The 16,288-nt window shown below is 35.3% G+C and overlaps 3 protein-coding genes and 1 non-coding gene across 6 annotated transcripts; all 4 read left to right on the top strand.

Moving 5' to 3' along the window:
• The first annotated feature begins 2,980 nt into the window (after positions 1-2,980).
• On the top strand, positions 2,981-10,660 carry LOC129288468 (uncharacterized protein At1g51745-like). 3 transcript variants are annotated; one of them, XM_054925059.1, is made up of 4 exons: positions 2,981-3,340; positions 3,498-3,822; positions 7,150-8,213; positions 9,181-10,660. In XM_054925059.1, exons 2-4 carry the CDS (start codon positions 3,632-3,634, stop codon positions 10,230-10,232), a joined length of 2,307 nt encoding a protein of 768 aa, XP_054781034.1. In that variant the 5' UTR covers positions 2,981-3,340; positions 3,498-3,631; the 3' UTR covers positions 10,233-10,660. The 3 variants fall into 3 exon arrangements, with proteins under 3 accessions (XP_054781034.1, XP_054781036.1, XP_054781035.1); XM_054925061.1 differs by having other exon boundaries at positions 2,981-3,367; XM_054925060.1 differs by having other exon boundaries at positions 2,981-3,373.
• Positions 10,661-11,586: 926 nt separating this feature from the next.
• Positions 11,587-13,834, top strand: LOC129288569 (60S ribosomal protein L28-2-like). The gene is made up of 4 exons (XM_054925204.1): positions 11,587-11,741; positions 11,826-11,984; positions 12,460-12,623; positions 13,492-13,834. The coding sequence occupies exons 2-4, from the start codon at positions 11,837-11,839 to the stop codon at positions 13,630-13,632; spliced, it is 453 nt and encodes a 150-aa protein (XP_054781179.1). The 5' UTR covers positions 11,587-11,741; positions 11,826-11,836; the 3' UTR covers positions 13,633-13,834.
• Positions 13,167-13,256, top strand: LOC129289726 (small nucleolar RNA R24). The gene has a single exon (XR_008588215.1). It is a non-coding gene; the product is annotated as a small nucleolar RNA R24 (small nucleolar RNA).
• A 1,917-nt stretch (positions 13,835-15,751) lies between the features above and the next one.
• Positions 15,752-16,288, top strand: LOC129287419 (uncharacterized). Its single transcript, XM_054923565.1, has one exon. It carries the CDS (start codon positions 15,796-15,798, stop codon positions 16,051-16,053), a length of 258 nt encoding a protein of 85 aa, XP_054779540.1. The 5' UTR covers positions 15,752-15,795; the 3' UTR covers positions 16,054-16,288.

The following is a 16,288-nucleotide window of genomic DNA, read 5'->3' as shown; positions in this document are numbered from 1 at the left end:
TGACAACCATTTTTCTAATTTAACAGCGGGGTTTTGGACGTTTAAAATTTAAAAATTGATAAGAGTTTTTGTACATTTTAAGAGTTTAAAATTTAAAATATTATTTGCAAAATAATTAAATTCAAAGATACTGAGTATATTTGGATTACTTTGTAACTTAAGTTAGGATGGACCAACTGAAGTTAGGATGAGAAAAGCTTTAAAAAATTTGTTTGAATTACAAAAAAAATTCAACTTCTGAATGAGCCTTTTCACTAAAGTTAAGATTTCTAGCTTTTACATTTACGTTGGCTTCTACATTAATTTGTTGGCTTATGTTTTCTCTCTCTTCTCTTCCATCTTAAATATTTAAGATTTTTTACTTATTAGTTATAATTTTAAGTTTAATATTTTTTAGTTATTAATTAGTCAAAAATATATAAAAAAATCATGCTTATTTTTATCATTAAATATCTCAATTGACTTTTAAATTAAATCATCCAAACAAAATTTTAATTTATTAATTGACTTTTTTTAAAAAAAAGATATTTAAATATAAATCATATTACATTCATTGACTTTTTTTTAACCTCAATTTATTAATCTCAGTTGAATTCTAACCTTAATTATAAATTTTTTAATCTAAACTCACACATGGTCTTCCCCTTAACTGAGGTCTGAGATTGGAATGATCCAAATCTCAGTTGGAGATAAAACACTTGGTTAGATTTTGTTTGGATTAAAAAAAAAATTAAACGAGCGATGACACTCCAACAAGCATTTTTCATGAAGCCGTTCAAGGGGATTTTCATTCTAGCGTGCGTCATAGTTTTCTCTCTTTGGTATCTTCACCTCCTTCTTCTGCTTTAGCCTTGCTTGAGCTTTTTACTTCTTCCTCTCTTCTCCTTCACACATACAACCCTCTTGCTTAGCAGTGTCATAGTGATTGTGTTGAAAATCAAGAGTGATTGTTTCAAAAAAATTTCAATCGCTAACTCATTATATTCTGCAGAAAGAGAACAAAAACAATCCCGAAGGAGCCCAGTGAATAAAAAGAAATAAAACCTGATGGAGAACAAGAAGAGAAATGCGAGATGAGTAAACTCATATATTGCTTTCTCTGCCTCTTGTTTTAAAATTGAACAATTACAATGGCAAAGATGAGTAACATCCCAAAGAAGAGATACAAGCTGAAGGGCTTTATATTAATCTCTTGCTTTAAGTTTAATTTTAATTTTTTTAAAAAATATTAAATTAGTCACAAAAATATACATAATAAAATTCATGTCTATTTTTATTATTATACATCTCAACTTGTTTTTAAATTAAATTATTTAAATAAATTTTAATTTATTCAACTGACTTAAAAAAATATTCAAATATAAATCACATTATAATCACATACTTTTTTTTTTCTAACTTTAATTTACTAGCTTTAATTGATTTCCAACCTTAGCTATAAATTTTTTGATCTAAACACACCTTTCTTAACTCTATAATTATCTCAAACTAAAAACACAAGTGGGGGAACATGTTATGAAATCATTCGCCGGGAAAAATGAAAAAGAAAGAAAATTAGGAAAAAAAGCTCCTAAATATACTAAAGAAATTTATTATTTTTTTTAAAAAATTCTCATATTTTTCTGTTCTCCTTATTTTTTTATTTCTTTTGTTTTCATTCAAAAAGATCCTTTGAAAATTTGAAATAATGATATAATAATAAAGTTTCATGAAATAAACTAATGAGTTTGCAATCTTAAATTTTTTTTCCTAACAAGTTTAAATGAAAGAGAAAGAATGGCATCTTGAGTTATGAAAGGTTGAAAGCGAATTTTATTTTATTTACCAAAATGTCAGTAATAAAAAGGAAGACACCTCGTTCCTCATCACCTTTCTGTTCCTAAAAATAGTAGATACAAAATATCTAAAAATTATTTTTATTTTTACTCCACAAAATAAAATTAATTTTTTAACCAAAAACACCTCACCAAACTTTTTTTTGTTCTAAAACATTGTTCTTAAACAAGTAATCAAACAAACCCTTAAATTTTTAATCTCTATCCACGTTGAATTTCACCCTTGATAATTGAGTTAACTATATGAGGTCAAATGCATGTTGATGTTATTACATGACGACACAATGTTTTTTTGCTGGTAAAAAAATACATATAAATATGGATTATGGTCATTAAAGCATAAAAAACTTGGATTTAAATTCGTGCAAATGTAAAGAATTTTTAAAGGTTAGTTACTTTATTTGGATTTGCCATTGTTAAAATTTAGTTTGATATTGTGAAATATTTAAACGCTATTGAATACGTAACTTCCTTTTTTTAATATAAACAGAAGTATTTTCATTCATGAATGGAAGAAAAAGCAAGTGTGAAAAGATGACAAAACAAAGAAGCTAGCAACTATCTTCCATCGTTCCTCTCTCCAGCCAAAGAGGGGGAGAACGATTAAAAAATATGCACATGCTATTAAATGTAAAACTTTCGTGTTTTAATATATATATATATATATATATACTGCAAATTTTCCTTCCTTTCATCTTTTTTTTCTTTCTTGCTTGTGCTAAAAAGTTACCGCCTACCAAAAAAAAATTTAATATATAAAAATTTAACTTTATAATCTATAAAATTAGATGTTCAAATCCTACCATCAATATAAAAACTTATTAATAAATAATTTATAAATAATTTTATAAATGTTCTTGAAGCTTGAAGCTTGAATGTATATCCTGACTTTAATAACTTGAACATCTAATTTATTAAAATTTTTTTTTATACAAAAAAGCTACTTCCTTGTAAAGGAAAAAAAATTTCCAAAAACGAACAAGATATAGAACTCTTGTTGCTTGAAAAGACGAAGTAGCGAAACCGTATAATAAATATAATCGTATGTAATACGGGTATTTGCTGTTTTTCTTCTCCCGTATTTCCTACCCCAACAAATACGACGATAAAGATACCAAAGGCAAAGGGACGTTTGATCCAAATCAACAAACCAGGAACAGCTCTTTCTGTCTCTCTCTCTCTCTCTCACTACTTCACTCACTTGGTGTCCGTACGCTCGGTGTGCCGCGGGTGAACCAGCCTTCCCCTGGTGGTATCTCACTGGCAAGAGACCAACAAAGGAAGATCAGGAAATCGCACGAAACGGTCACGGTTTATTCGGGAAAGAGGGGAAAATATATTTAACACAGACTCAGAAAAAATGCAAAAGATCCATCCTTTCGGCGGCGATTGATTTTCCATTTGCCTCTTCTCATGCCATTTCTCTTATAGATCTCCTCCCGTTTTAAACCCTCCGCCTTAGTTGTCTCTCTTTTCTTCCCACACTGCAACACAGCTCCATCTTGGTGCGTCTGCCATGTTCTTCTGACCAAGTATCTGTTAGTGGAATGATATTTCGTGTTTATTCTTTCTGGGTTTTCTGCCCTTTCATTGCATGCGAGATTACAAGTACTTCTCTTGTTTATTGGATTTTTTTTTTTTAATTTCTTGTTGGGATTTTAGGATTGGAGGTATGAGCTCTCTCAAACAAAAGGGAAGCTTCGGGCCTTCTTCTGGACTGCGGTAGTTTGGCAATGGCGGGTCGAGATTGATTTCTGGGGATTGCAATTTTTCTGTTTGTTTTTGCACCTTGTGAAATGGGTAGTTCGGGAGAATCCAACACTAACGGAATCGATGCGTCGGTGGGTGGATTGGTTTGGGTCCGACGCCGAAATGGGTCTTGGTGGCCTGGCAGGATAATGGGTCTCGATGAATTGTCTGAGGGTTGCTTGGTTTCGCCGAGATCGGGTACTCCAGTTAAGCTGTTGGGTCGCGACGACGCAAGTGTGTGAGTTCTTGTTCTTGCTTTCTTTTCACTTTGTACTCCTTCCACTCAGTGAACTTGCTCTTCTCTGGTCCCCTTTTTGGTTAATTATTTTTTTAATTTTACTTATGAATTTTTTATGGAGTTGTGCACAATTTTGGAGGTTTCATCCACCTCGTCTTTCCCCTTCTCTGTTTTGAGTGCTAGTACCACGCTAGTTGATGTAGAGCTTGTTAAGTGTTTCCGGGCGATGTTGTGGCAAGTAATGTATTTGTACGTTCTACTAACTAATTACGTGTGTTGGCATGTTGGTAATTGGTGTCGCTGGATCCTTAGTGCATTTTGCTTCGGTGGTTTTTTCTTTTGCCTTTCACTTATCATTATCTTGATTATTTCTGATGTTTAATTGATAATGCTAAATTTCAGTGTTGTGTTTTATTTTCTCTGGGAATTAGAATCAATGTTCACAAGGAGATCTTTCTTTTCATATTAAGGCAAGTACTGGTGTTATATGGTATACTCTTTACATAGGAATGACTGACACTTAAGTCAGGTGTTGAACCCTACTTCGTTGCCTTCACCAAGATATCATTCCTCATGCTTCACCACTAAAATATATTCCTAACAGGACTATCACTTCTACCTTCCATTGTGTTTTACAGTTTTGTATTTGGTAGGGAGGGAAAGTGGAGGAATTGGGGATTGAAATTTGGCAATGCATGAAAACATGCTGTCAACATTCTGCTGCTATTCCTGTTTAACTCCATTTCTCCAAATTTCATCTTTAACAAACACATTCTTGATGCTCAAAGTTCATCTTGCAAGGTAATGGAGCCATAATAGCTTGATCATATAGAATTTTTGAGTTTTTTTTTTTGGTTTGTGGGCAAAATGCTTTGTTTTCACGTTGCACAGTGGCTTGTGATCTTTTAAAATAAACTTTCAGTATATTTTAAGAGATTTGGCTACGTCCCAATATCATGATGCAATTTTTATGATTAGTTATTTAGTGCTTGGGAAGGGAGAATTTCTGGACATGTGCATTGTTGCCTGACATTTTTTGGTTTTGTACCATCAAATCTATGTTGCAGGGTAGAATTGTTTTCTTCACATCTTAATCTTGTTGGGTTCATGTTCGTGTAAGGGGTATGCCCTCAGTGTTGAGGCTCTGTTAATTTTATTTACATGCAAATGTTCGTGGTACCAAAGATGGAATAGGGATTTATATGCCATTGTTATAAATCCTGTCCTTCCTTGGTGTAGCTTTCATAGATTCTCAAACTGGCATGCTTTTGTTATCAGATTGGAAATTTGACTTTGTTAAGGCTGTAATTGGAGTTGGTGCTCAAAATTTTTTCAATCTTGTACAGACAGATGAACTAGTTTTACTTCTAGCAAACTAAAACATTTGGGATACAGTTATGTGAAGTCCAAAAGTTGGGTTTATCTTTCCTTATTTAGAAGAATTTACTTGCCCGTACCATCTCTTTCTCCTCTGGAATAGTTTAATTCCGATGTTGACTGATAGACAAGCAGTGAGATTTCTCAGAATTAGAATGTGGCTCCTATATTTTGCACCGAGTCTGGGTAAGTCGCACTATTCATGGCTTATGAATAGTATTACTATAGATTTTTTTTATTATATATAGATATATATTCCAATCTCAATATGAAAAAGACAAGTTTTATTTTTTCTTAGAGCAGAACAGCCTAGGTGTAAGTTTTCTTTGAGATTAGTGTGATAAGCTGGATGATTCCTGGTGTGTTGTATGTGACTTACTGCTATTACAGAAGACATATAATTTTGCTTCAGTGGTCACGTCCATTTCAATTGCTGTCAATGAAAAGCCCTCTATCTTGTTTCAGTTTATTTTCCAATATTTTTCTTATTTGACTTTTGAGCCTTGTGAAAGACAACAATAATAACAAGCTTATCCTACCAGGTGAAGTCAACTATGTGGATTGCACAATGTCATTGTGCTCTATCATCAATTATGCTTTTAAGAATATTGTTAACTAGGAAGTTCTGTTCAACAACTTTTGTAAGTGTTTGCCTTGTGAAAAGAAAAGATAAAAAATTTTAATTTCAGTTTTGTACCTTTGTCGTGCAAATTTGTTTAAAGTACTTGTATTTTTAGTTAGACATTGGAATAACATTGCTAGCTGCTTGAGCTTTTATGGTTTTTCTCATATTATCTCTCTCTCTCTCTCTCTCTCTCTCTCTGTGTGGCTTGGATATGATAAATTCTTCTGGGCTTCTATTACTTGGAACCTTCGTTCCTCTGAAAATAATCAATTTAGAACCTGTTTTTCAAATCAAGAACTTTTTTTATCATGTAAGAGAAATGCATTATTGTTGTTGTGGTCTTTAGTTGTTACTTGTTATGAATGTTTGATGGAGACTTGAGTAGCATGTGATGCTTTATGGGGTATTTGAGGGGGTTAGTTCTCCCACCTCAATAACTTGCTTTTGGGGGAGGGTTTCCCATCTCGTTTGAGTACCCATCAATTGGTACTAGAGCTGATGGCCAATGACTCTAGAAAGGGCTACTAACGAATAGTTCTGACTGGTGGAGGGTTCTAGCTGGCAAGGAAGTTGAGTGGAGTGTCATGGACTGAAGTATATTAGAGTGTAGCAGTTTATTGCTATATTTGAGCCATATCCTGGTCACAGAAAACAGTGAAATCTTTATTGAGATTTAAGTTATTTTCCTTTATATGTTGAATTCCAATTCCTTCTGTGTTTTTGGTTGTTTAGTTGATTTTTGTGGAGAAACATTCCTGGGATGAGTAATTAAACATGGTGGTCTCACAGTCATGTATATCTGGCAATGTTGTAGCATGTCATGCTTCAAGCATGAGAAACTTGTCCTTGTATTGTTGTCAGTTCTTAGAGTGTGTTTGCTACAGGGAAGAGTTGTTTGAAGAAAGGGAATAGGTGAGAGAAAGTATTTTTATTATGTTTGGTAAATGGCAAAGTGGCTTTGTAACAAACAAAGCTTCCATATTTATGGGACAGAGCTTTCCCTTTCCCATTATATACCAAATGGGCTCTTATTTTATAACTCTGACTGCCTAGTTAAGCTGGTAACAGATTCTTTAGAATGACTAGAATTCATTCTAGAATAAAAACAATCTTTTTACTGGGTTTTTGTTCCAATGGTTTGAATGTAGCTTTTCCTTTTAGCAACAATTTAGTCTTTCTTATGTTAGATATGTGTTGTTATAGATCTTCTGTATTTTTATTCATTGAGGTTAACTTAACTGTCTCTTTAATTGTTTTGTCAATATTGTGGTGATTTATTGATCCTTGCTTGCAGTCTGATTTTGGCAAATTCCTTCATGATTTAGGGATTGGTATAATCTTGAAAAATCAAAGCGTGTTAAAGCTTTCCGTTGTGGAGAGTACAATGAATGCATTGAGAAGGCAAAGGCTGCTGCTGCTAATTCAAATAAGAAAACTGTGAAGTATGCTCGCAGGGAAGATGCTATTCTCCATGCTCTTGAGATAGAGAGCTCTCGCCTGGGTAAAGAACCATTAAAATTTTACTCAAGAGCAGACAAATCAACTAGTGAACATGGTGATTCAGCTGGAGCCTCACCAGACTCATCTAATTCTGGGGATGACAATGAGGATGTGGCTGATGGTCTGAGTGATTCCGAAAACAATTCTAATTCAGTTCCAGAGTTATCTCAATCTGGTATATCTTTTGAAGAGCCAAATCACAACAGTTCCTCCAAGATGCTGTCTGTTCAGGGAAGAAGAAAAACCCCTAATGATTCGGAAGATGATGGAACAGAAGGAGTAAAGCGAATGAGGGGACTTGAAGACCTTGGTATTGGTGTAGCCTCAAAGAGAAAGGTCCAGGGAGCAGGGACAACTGTTGTATTTCAGCAACATAGTTCTTCTCCCAGCAACTTAAACACAGGAAACTGCCTGGCAAATGGAACTTCTGTAAATGGGGTTAAGACTAGTTCTTCAATGCTGAAAAGGAAGAGAACACAGGTCGCAACTGTTCATGAATTCTTGAAAAGAAAAAATCGACGCCGGCCTTTGACAAAGGTTTTGGAGAGCACAGCCATGGTATCAGTTCCTGTTGTCTGCAATCAGCTTCCTACTTCAAGCAGTTCTCCGCTTTGTGGTATACCCGATAGCAGAATTTCAGCATTAGATTTCAATGAGTCAAAGAAAAGCTCTCCGCTGGTTACACATAATATGGATGGTACCAAAGTTGAATGTGAGAAGGGGACTTCTTTAAATGCTCTTGAGCATGGCAATGATGCATCCCAAATGAGTCACAATGTCAAGGAGAATGATGCTTCTGGCATTGCAGGGCTGGTTGGGACTGATTCTTCTGATAAATTATTTGATGTGCCATTTGTTGGAGTTTTGGGAGAGGAGAGACATACTCCAGGTATGATTGAATATGGTACTTTAAAATACGGATTTTCTTGTGCATGTGCTTTGTCCTATGAGATTCTAAATGCTTCCTTTGTCAATATCGCCCTTTATTTTTTTCTTTTAGGAAAGATTCTTTTTTCCCTTTTGATGGCTTTTTGCCCGGCTTCATAAATCAGGTCATTTGACTATAGCATCATCTTGGGTGGTAGTTTTCTTTTTTTCTGGACTTCTCTAACTAGGATTTGATCAATTTTTACTATTTTTCATGCTTAGTTTAATTTGTTCAAATACACGCATATCCCCTTTTGAGTTTTTCAACTGCTGTTATTGCTTTTCATGGTCTGGTGTCCCAAACTTATGGCACAAATTGATGGTTTCAAGTAGAGTGGCTTTCCTTTTGGCCCAAAAAAAAAAGAGTGGCTTTCCTAGTCTATGGATCCAAAGTATTTAACTGATTAATTAAACAGGTCTATGCTGATGTAAATACAACTTACTTTCCTTCTTTCACCATTTTTCCCATTAATGGTTCTTTTCTGTGGATCTGCTTCCACATAGCCGTGCTTGTGTAAATAAAGCTTCCTTTCCTTCTTTTACCATTTTTCTTCTCAATTAGATCTTTTTTAAACTGCTTCTATTGGATTTCATGGTTTGGTATCCCAAAGTTATGACACAAATTGATGGTTTCTAGTAGAGTGGCTTTCCTGGTATACAGATTTGAACTATTAACTGATTAATCAAATAGGTCAATGCTGATGTTAATAAAACTTGCTTTCCTTCTTTTACCATTTTTCTTCTCAGTTAGATCTTCTTGCCACCCATGAATGTTTCTTTTCTGTGGATCTGCTTCCATATAGCCATGCTGTTTGTGTGCACCCTTGTATGTTTGAACTTTTTAAAATTCCTGGGGGGCCAATTTTCCTTAATGCTGATGTAATTCCATCTTTTAGGTTTCTCACCTATTCTTGGTTCTTGTTCATCAGGAAAGCCTCAAGTTGCTAGGTTTGGACAACAATCTTGTCCTGTTGGTCAATCAGAAGCCCTGCTAAAGGAGGGACAGAATGAATCTGGTCCTACCAGCTCAGCTGCTGGTCATAATACTATTGGCAATAGAGTAGAGAAAAGTAGTTCAAAGTGGCAGTCAAAAAGAAAAAGAAATTCTAGACGTAGAAGTAAAAATAGAAAACAAGGCTCAAGAAAATTTGTGGACATGGATAATGAACCCACTGCTTATTTGGCTGGTCTTGAGAAGCCAGATGGGTTCTCTCGGGTTACTGGTCCTAAAGCTGAATTAAATGTCTTAAGTGTACCGGCTGCTTCGTATAATTGTCTCTCTCAGGCTAAGTGCAAACCAGCTGCTGAAAGTCATCTTGATTCATTTCATGATGTGAGCAAGCACATGTGGGGGATAACAACTGGGACGAAGTTAGTTCCTGATGGATCAGTCGTGACTCAAAGATTGCTTCCTTATCGCCAATCCCGATTTACTGTCAATTCCAGATATCAAACGGTGGATTTCCCTGGCAGAAATTACTTTTCTGATGCCTCATTATATGAAGTCAAACTTGAAGTTAAAGCCAGCTATAGGCCTCAGCATGTACCTTTGGTTTCTCTTATGAGTAAACTGAATGGTAAAGCAATTGTTGGGCACCCTCTTACAGTCGAGACTTTGGCGGATGGTCATTGTGATGAATTGCTGAGTAGCATCAGATGTGACTCAGAAGCTGGCGACATATACTGTGCTGTTAAGCCAAACTCAGCAACAGGAACAATACATTCCAAGAATTCTCCTCGTTTTTCACCTGGCAAATCTTCCAGATCGAAGAAATCTGGGCTGTTGTCCAAAAAGATCAGGAAATTATCATCACTGACCGGTCACAAGCAATTGGATGAGGACAGAAAACCGGTGGTTGATAAGCCAAAGGGTCCTGTTATAGCATGTATACCCCTGAAGGTGGTTTTTAGCAGGATAAATGAGGCAGTGAATGGTCAGGCCCGGCCGGCATACCGCATATTACCAACATCCAACCCTTGACTTGAGTATCAGGGAAGAGATTGCAGAAAGAGGATTGCATCGGGGATTGGTTCCCTTAGTAATTAGACAGATTTTCTACTTATTTTAACTATGCACAGTTTGCTGCAGCACTTAACTCTTGCCATGAAGGTGAAACTTTTGTACAATTTGAGGATATTTCTGTGTAAACCTGATAGGGGTTTAAATCATCTGAGGCTTCTCTTGGCAGGCTCTGTAAATAATGTAACATTAGCTGAGGTGTAAAGATGATCAAATATTAGGTGTGCTGACCTGATATTAGGTTTTCTTAGTCAGGCTGTGTAGGAAGCTCAAATAACTTTGACGATTCATATTGTACTCGGATCCTGAACTTTATTAGTTAAAAGTCTACAACTGAAATGAAATTGTGGGAACATTTGGATCAGTCATCAAACAACAGTCGTTTCATACTTGACCTCTCTCTTGATATGTATGTTGATAGTTGTGGTAGATTTGAACATAGAAGTAGAAAGTTGTGGGAACTAAATAAAATTTTGGATTAGGTATTGAAAGTTAGACTAATCATTGAACTGATCAAAGTATTAATTTAAAATTAATGATTAAAATTGTTGTTAAATCATGATTAGATTGGTTATAAACAAAATATTTCATTGGATCGGAGGAAATGTTTCCGTGGTTTAGCAGTTCAATCAGCTAGATTAATTTGGTTTTTAATACTGTACTTTGTAGATGAACTGGACAAAAATACTTGTTGAACTTTGACGGCATGTGTTTTTACTTTTGTGTCTTCGTGTTGGTTTCTTCGCCTCGGTGATTTCTTTTTAAACAATAGGTATAGTGGAATGTTTCTTACTTCCTTATAGTTATTATTTAATTATTTTTTTTTTAATTTTTGAAATATAAATATAATGGTTAACTTTTTGACGCATCAAGAGAGTTTGAACCTTTAACCACCATCCCACCCCCACCCCCACCCCCACCCCCACCCCACATAATGATTATTTTAATTATCAATTTTTACAGTTTTTTATATACATCTTTGTTTTTTCTGGGAACGTTGCCAAATAAAAAAAAAAGGGATGTATACCAAACAAGTGTTATAAGCTCTCTTCAATTGACTTCAAAATCAAGAATAAAATGTTTTGTTAAAAAACATAATTAAATTTAAACAAAATAAATCAATAAACTATGTTAAATTAGAATAGATTTTACAGTCAATTTCAATTCATTCCTATTTGATATTTCAAAAAACCATTAACTACGAATCGTTTATTTGAACGGTAAAAACTCTCTGGTGAAATACATATCTCACGCACGCGCACATCACTTGTTTGGATCTCGCGTTGCAAAACAGGCTATTCAACTGTAGACCCACACAGGTCAATGGGCCGAACCTCTTAGGGACTAGTTCGTTAGAAATGCTGAGCTAGGGTTTGTCATCTTTGAGTATAAATCGTAAAACGAACTTAAACCCTCTCACTCTTTCCCGAGCCTCCCGCTTCAAAGCTTGGACGAGCCAAAGCAACACAGGTTCTCTTCTTAGTGTGTTATCGAGATCTCGCTCCTCTTGAATTTTGCGTGAGATATTTTGAATCTGTTCTGTTGCATTTGCAGGTGTGGAGAATATGGCCACGGTACCAGGGCAGCTCGTCTGGGAAATCGTTAAGAGGAACAACTCCTTTTTGGTGAAGGAGTTTGGTAGGGGGACTCAGAGCGTGCAGTTCAGTAAAGAGAGCAACAATCTTTACAACCTTAACTCTTTCAAGTACTCTGGTAATTTTTCTGCTTCTTTTTGGTAGGCAATTGTCCGATCAACTTACCTTCCCCGCCGAATTTTGATTTGGATGCTATTAGATATATAGCTTCGTGGGATTTGTTTAACTCTCTGTTGACGGATTGGGAAATCTACTATCCCGATAACAGAAGCGGGGACTTTAAATACTTTTAGTTGTCAATTGGTTTTTTAAAATAAAATCCAGAAATCTGAGTACATTATGGATTGTTTATCTCAGCATAACTTCATTGTTGAACTCCGAATTGGTGGCAAATATGATGTTTTAGTGATAGGAGTGGCAATCTGAAATGAGTTATTGACGGAGCTTGGTTTATTAGCATAAAAATTGCATTTTCTTATATTGTCCTTAGTGTCGGTGTTGAAAAGCTGATATTTGAGTTGGCTTTATATTGGGAAATTTGTGCATGCAGAATCCTAGTGATTCACTTGTGTTGGTTCTATACTGCTATCTAGGTTTGGCAAACAAGAAAACTATTACTATTCAGCCTGGCGGCAAAGATCAATCTGTGCTGCTGGCAACGACCAAGACAAAGAAGCAGAACAAGCCAGCTGCATTGCTTCATAGGTCTGTCATGAAAAAGGAGTTCAGGAGAATGGCAAAAGCTGTACAGAACCAGGTTGGGTAAAACGCAAAGTCATGCTGAAAGTGATACTACTTTAGTTGTTTGGAGACTCTTCCAAGGCTTTTGATTATGCATATTTGTGGTGTAGATTCTGAGTTATTGTTCTGTGCTATTTCCAATTCTCTTCCTTTCCATATTTAAGATCTTTGGATTTTTAATTTTAAAATTTCGGAGAGAATTTTATCAAACTTATTTCAACTGTTGCATTCCTGTATTCTGTCAATTGAAGTAGCTAAATGTCAATTCAATTTCACTGTTTACTTTATTGGCCAAGTTATTGTTAAATAATTCATAGGGCGCAAGTTGTTAAACAATTATATTTCATAGGTGCAAAATAGGGGATTCTTTTATATAAATAAAAAAAATCACGTAATTCCATCTTTGAAAATTGTGTTGTGCATCAGTTGGGCTCGCCAATGTTGAAAGTGCCTTTTCACCTTGTCTGAGTGATCTGGAGAAGTTTTTTTTTTTTGGGAGATGTATGTTTGTTCAGGGAATTAGTTGTATCTTATCGTTTTCCAGTAAAGCTTAGTTTTTACAGCTGTGATGAGCCTCTAACATGTAAGAAGAATCCTTAGTTGGGCATCTTCTGTGAAATACACCTGTTACGCTTGGCTTCTGAGCTTCTGTCATTCAGAAGTTATATCTTGTACGTGCTCCTTTGATTCCTTTCTGATTTTATGCTGATGAGTAATGTTCAATGGGGTTATGAACTCAGACTCACCGTGTGTGGTCTTTTTTACCTCTTCTCACCTTCATTGATGTGAAGTCCTTGCTTTTCATATCATCCACTTTACAGTTTTTATTACATTCTTATATTTGCAACTTCGTTCAAAGTTAGTTATGCCATGTAATTTTGCAGGTGGCAGATAACTACTACAGGCCTGATCTCAAGAAGGCTGCCCTTGCAAGGTTGAGTGCCGTTCATAGGAGCCTCAAAGTTGCCAAGTCTGGTGTCAAAAAGAGGAACAGGCAGGCTGTGAAGATTCCTGCTAGGAAGTGAATCAAGAAGTTAATTGCGTCCAATCCCCATTTTGCCCCATGTAGTTTTATTGCTGTTTCCCAGCAGTCCACTAGATTTTCTGAGTTCAGTTATGATTGGCAATTTTTTTTTTCATTCTCGAATCAGAACTACCATGTTACAGCATCTGACTTGATGGATTTGTTTGCATCATGATAAAGTTACTGCAATTTCTTTTTGGCTATTGATATAATTCAAAATGACAATGTAAATCTTGCTCTTGTCAAAACATGGGACATTCTTTTAAACAGTACCAGGTGGGCCGTTATTTGGTTCTATTTAATGTTTTGAAAACCAGACTTATGGGTCAAGTCACTTTATCGTAAATTCATTCTTTATGGATTGTCAAGTTATGGATAAAATTTTGGACCCAAGAATTAATAGAAGGAAGTTTTGTACACCGCCTCAATTGTGCGTCATAAGAATTTCGCTACGCCTTGCGTACTTGTGGTCTTAGTGGCGTGCACCCTTCCGGGTTGAATTATTGTGTTGTTTTGTTCTTGTACCTGTTTTAGGTTGCCATGTTACCAAGTCACTTGTTTTATCCCATTAACCTGGTTATCGACAACCCATGATGTTTTAAGTTTTTAAAGTCAACTCAGGAAGATGTCCTCAAGAGGCTGCTGGTATTTTCTGAGCAATTATTGCAGATTCTATACATGGAATCTACAAAATGTGTTTATGATCTTTGAATGAATAGGGAGAGGAGAAAGAATATTAGATATTGCCCCCACAGAAAGGACATACTAGACATCGAAAGCGAAGCTTTAACTTACCTACTATGTTGGCCCAAAAAAAAGCTTACCTACTGATAGTGGTGCATATATATGGGGAGGAAAATTCGGATTACTTCTGGAATGAATTAATGTTAATTATAGTTATAATATTATATATCAATTTTAAACCGACACAGATTCTTCTAAAAAAATCAAAAATGTTAAATATCGTTAAGGAACTATTTGTGATCCTGTAAAGAATACAGGGCGTTTTGTTACATCCCATGATTAATTGTGTGATTAATATGTCAAAATTACTAGCGTGTTTTCATTTTTTGTTGGCCAATATAGCCTGCTTTCATTGAGAGAGAAAAGATACATTTTCTCCTTCAATAGAAATACATTATCCTTACAAATTCCCCATTTATCTTATAACTAATGAGCAGTTTGATATGATGGAAATTAAAACAGAAATTGAAATGAAAATGAATATAAAATTTAAAATATATTTGATATGTTCATAGAATTTTGATATAATTTTTTATTAAAAATACATATTCATAGTGTAAAAGAACCAAAATATCATTTACTCGAACGAAAAATCTAAGACTAACACTCATAGCCACCCTTCTCCAAAACACCGCTAGAGAAATCAAAAGAAACTCAATCTAGATTCAACACTTGAGAAATAAAAGGCAACCCAATTCACTATAGTCAAAGTTTGATCCCCATTTTTGTAGTAAACTTTCTAAAGAACAAGCCATAGTGACCTTGTTGATTGCCGTCAATGGAGGAGACTAGTACTCGTTGTTCATAGATCTTGTTCATCTTCGTCGTCGTTCATAGTTGTTGGAGGTCTCGATGCTGAGATGTTCATCGACAATGAGAAGGTTGATAAGAGCCAGACGAGAGAGGAAGGAGTAAAAAATTGGAGGAAAAAAAAAAGGAAATAAACTTTTGTGATGGAAGCCAATTTCACTAATTTTGGTGGAATTGAGTTTCACATGGAATTAAACTCTAGTATGCCAAATTAACTATTTTTTGAATTCCATTTCCAATTCAAAGGCCAAAATTTTAATGTACCAAACGGGACCTAATTCTTATTATTAATACCTTCTTATTTGATTTAAAATCAATTTGTTTTGATTTGATTAAAAAAAGACATTAAATATACCAAGTATGTATGAAATATTCGGTTGGAATATTTAGTTAGGCGCCAATTGTATTGTAACTTGGTGAGCAATCGAATACTCTGCAGAGATGCTGACGAAGTCCAAGGGTCAATGGAAGCAAATGAGTACACGCATTAGAATAGTAGGGTTACTTGCCTTGCTGTAATTGACTTGTGTTATATAAGACCTCATTCTGTCTCCTACATCATATCATAATATATTATCAAACAATTCTGGCTGCTCAACAATCAGCAGCCATGTCGGTAAAGAAATCCGCCTCTCTCAACAGCGAAAAGGCCGCTGCCGGAGTTGTGGAGAAAGCCAGGAAACGACGGCGTTTCAACCGGTGGTTCTCTTCCGTCGAAGTATCTCTGGAGCCAGGGAAGCAGTTGAAGGACATGGATTCCAACAAGGTGAAGGCTGAGATCAGAAGATGGGCTAAGGCTGTTGTGGCTTATGCTCGCCAAGTCAGTGGCCGCTTTGGAAGTAGTTCTCGTGGCAAATCTCAGACATAGTTACTGTCAGAACAGATTGTGTGAATCGAAGATATGGGATTTATTCATTGAAGATGAACAGTTGGTGAAATTGGGTGTGAGAAATTGTTGTGTACATAGATGTTGCTGTATGATTCTTTTATTCTTTTTGGGTTTGATGTGTGCTTAATTCTTCTGCTATGGAAGAAGGATCAGGATCAGAAAATAAGGGTGTGAACTTGCATCTCATAATGAAATAGTGACCTTTTATTCTTCA

The sequence above is a fragment of the Prosopis cineraria genome, unplaced genomic scaffold (genome assembly GCF_029017545.1).
Source record: "Prosopis cineraria cultivar Desert tree isolate PC_DT_omini unplaced genomic scaffold, ASM2901754v1 PC12, whole genome shotgun sequence".
Classification (NCBI taxonomy): domain Eukaryota; kingdom Viridiplantae; phylum Streptophyta; class Magnoliopsida; order Fabales; family Fabaceae; genus Prosopis; species Prosopis cineraria.
The sequence above is the reverse complement of the archived record's forward strand: the minus strand, read 5'-3'. Positions and strand labels throughout refer to the sequence as shown.

Bases quoted from the DNA above. Each gene is read 5' to 3' on its own strand.
- LOC129288468 (XM_054925059.1), top strand. From the start codon at position 3,632: ATGGGTAGTTCGGGAGAATCCAACACTAACGGAATCGATGCGTCGGTG. The intron at 3,823-7,149 runs GTGAGTTCTTGT...TTCATGATTTAG, and splicing joins GGTCGCGACGACGCAAGTGT to GGATTGGTATAATCTTGAAA. The intron at 8,214-9,180 runs GTATGATTGAAT...CTTGTTCATCAG, and splicing joins AGAGGAGAGACATACTCCAG to GAAAGCCTCAAGTTGCTAGG.
- LOC129288569 (XM_054925204.1), top strand. From the start codon at position 11,837: ATGGCCACGGTACCAGGGCAGCTCGTCTGGGAAATCGTTAAGAGGAAC. The intron at 11,985-12,459 runs GTAATTTTTCTG...ACTGCTATCTAG, and splicing joins TAACTCTTTCAAGTACTCTG to GTTTGGCAAACAAGAAAACT. The intron at 12,624-13,491 runs GTTGGGTAAAAC...GTAATTTTGCAG, and splicing joins CAAAAGCTGTACAGAACCAG to GTGGCAGATAACTACTACAG.
- LOC129287419 (XM_054923565.1), top strand. From the start codon at position 15,796: ATGTCGGTAAAGAAATCCGCCTCTCTCAACAGCGAAAAGGCCGCTGCC.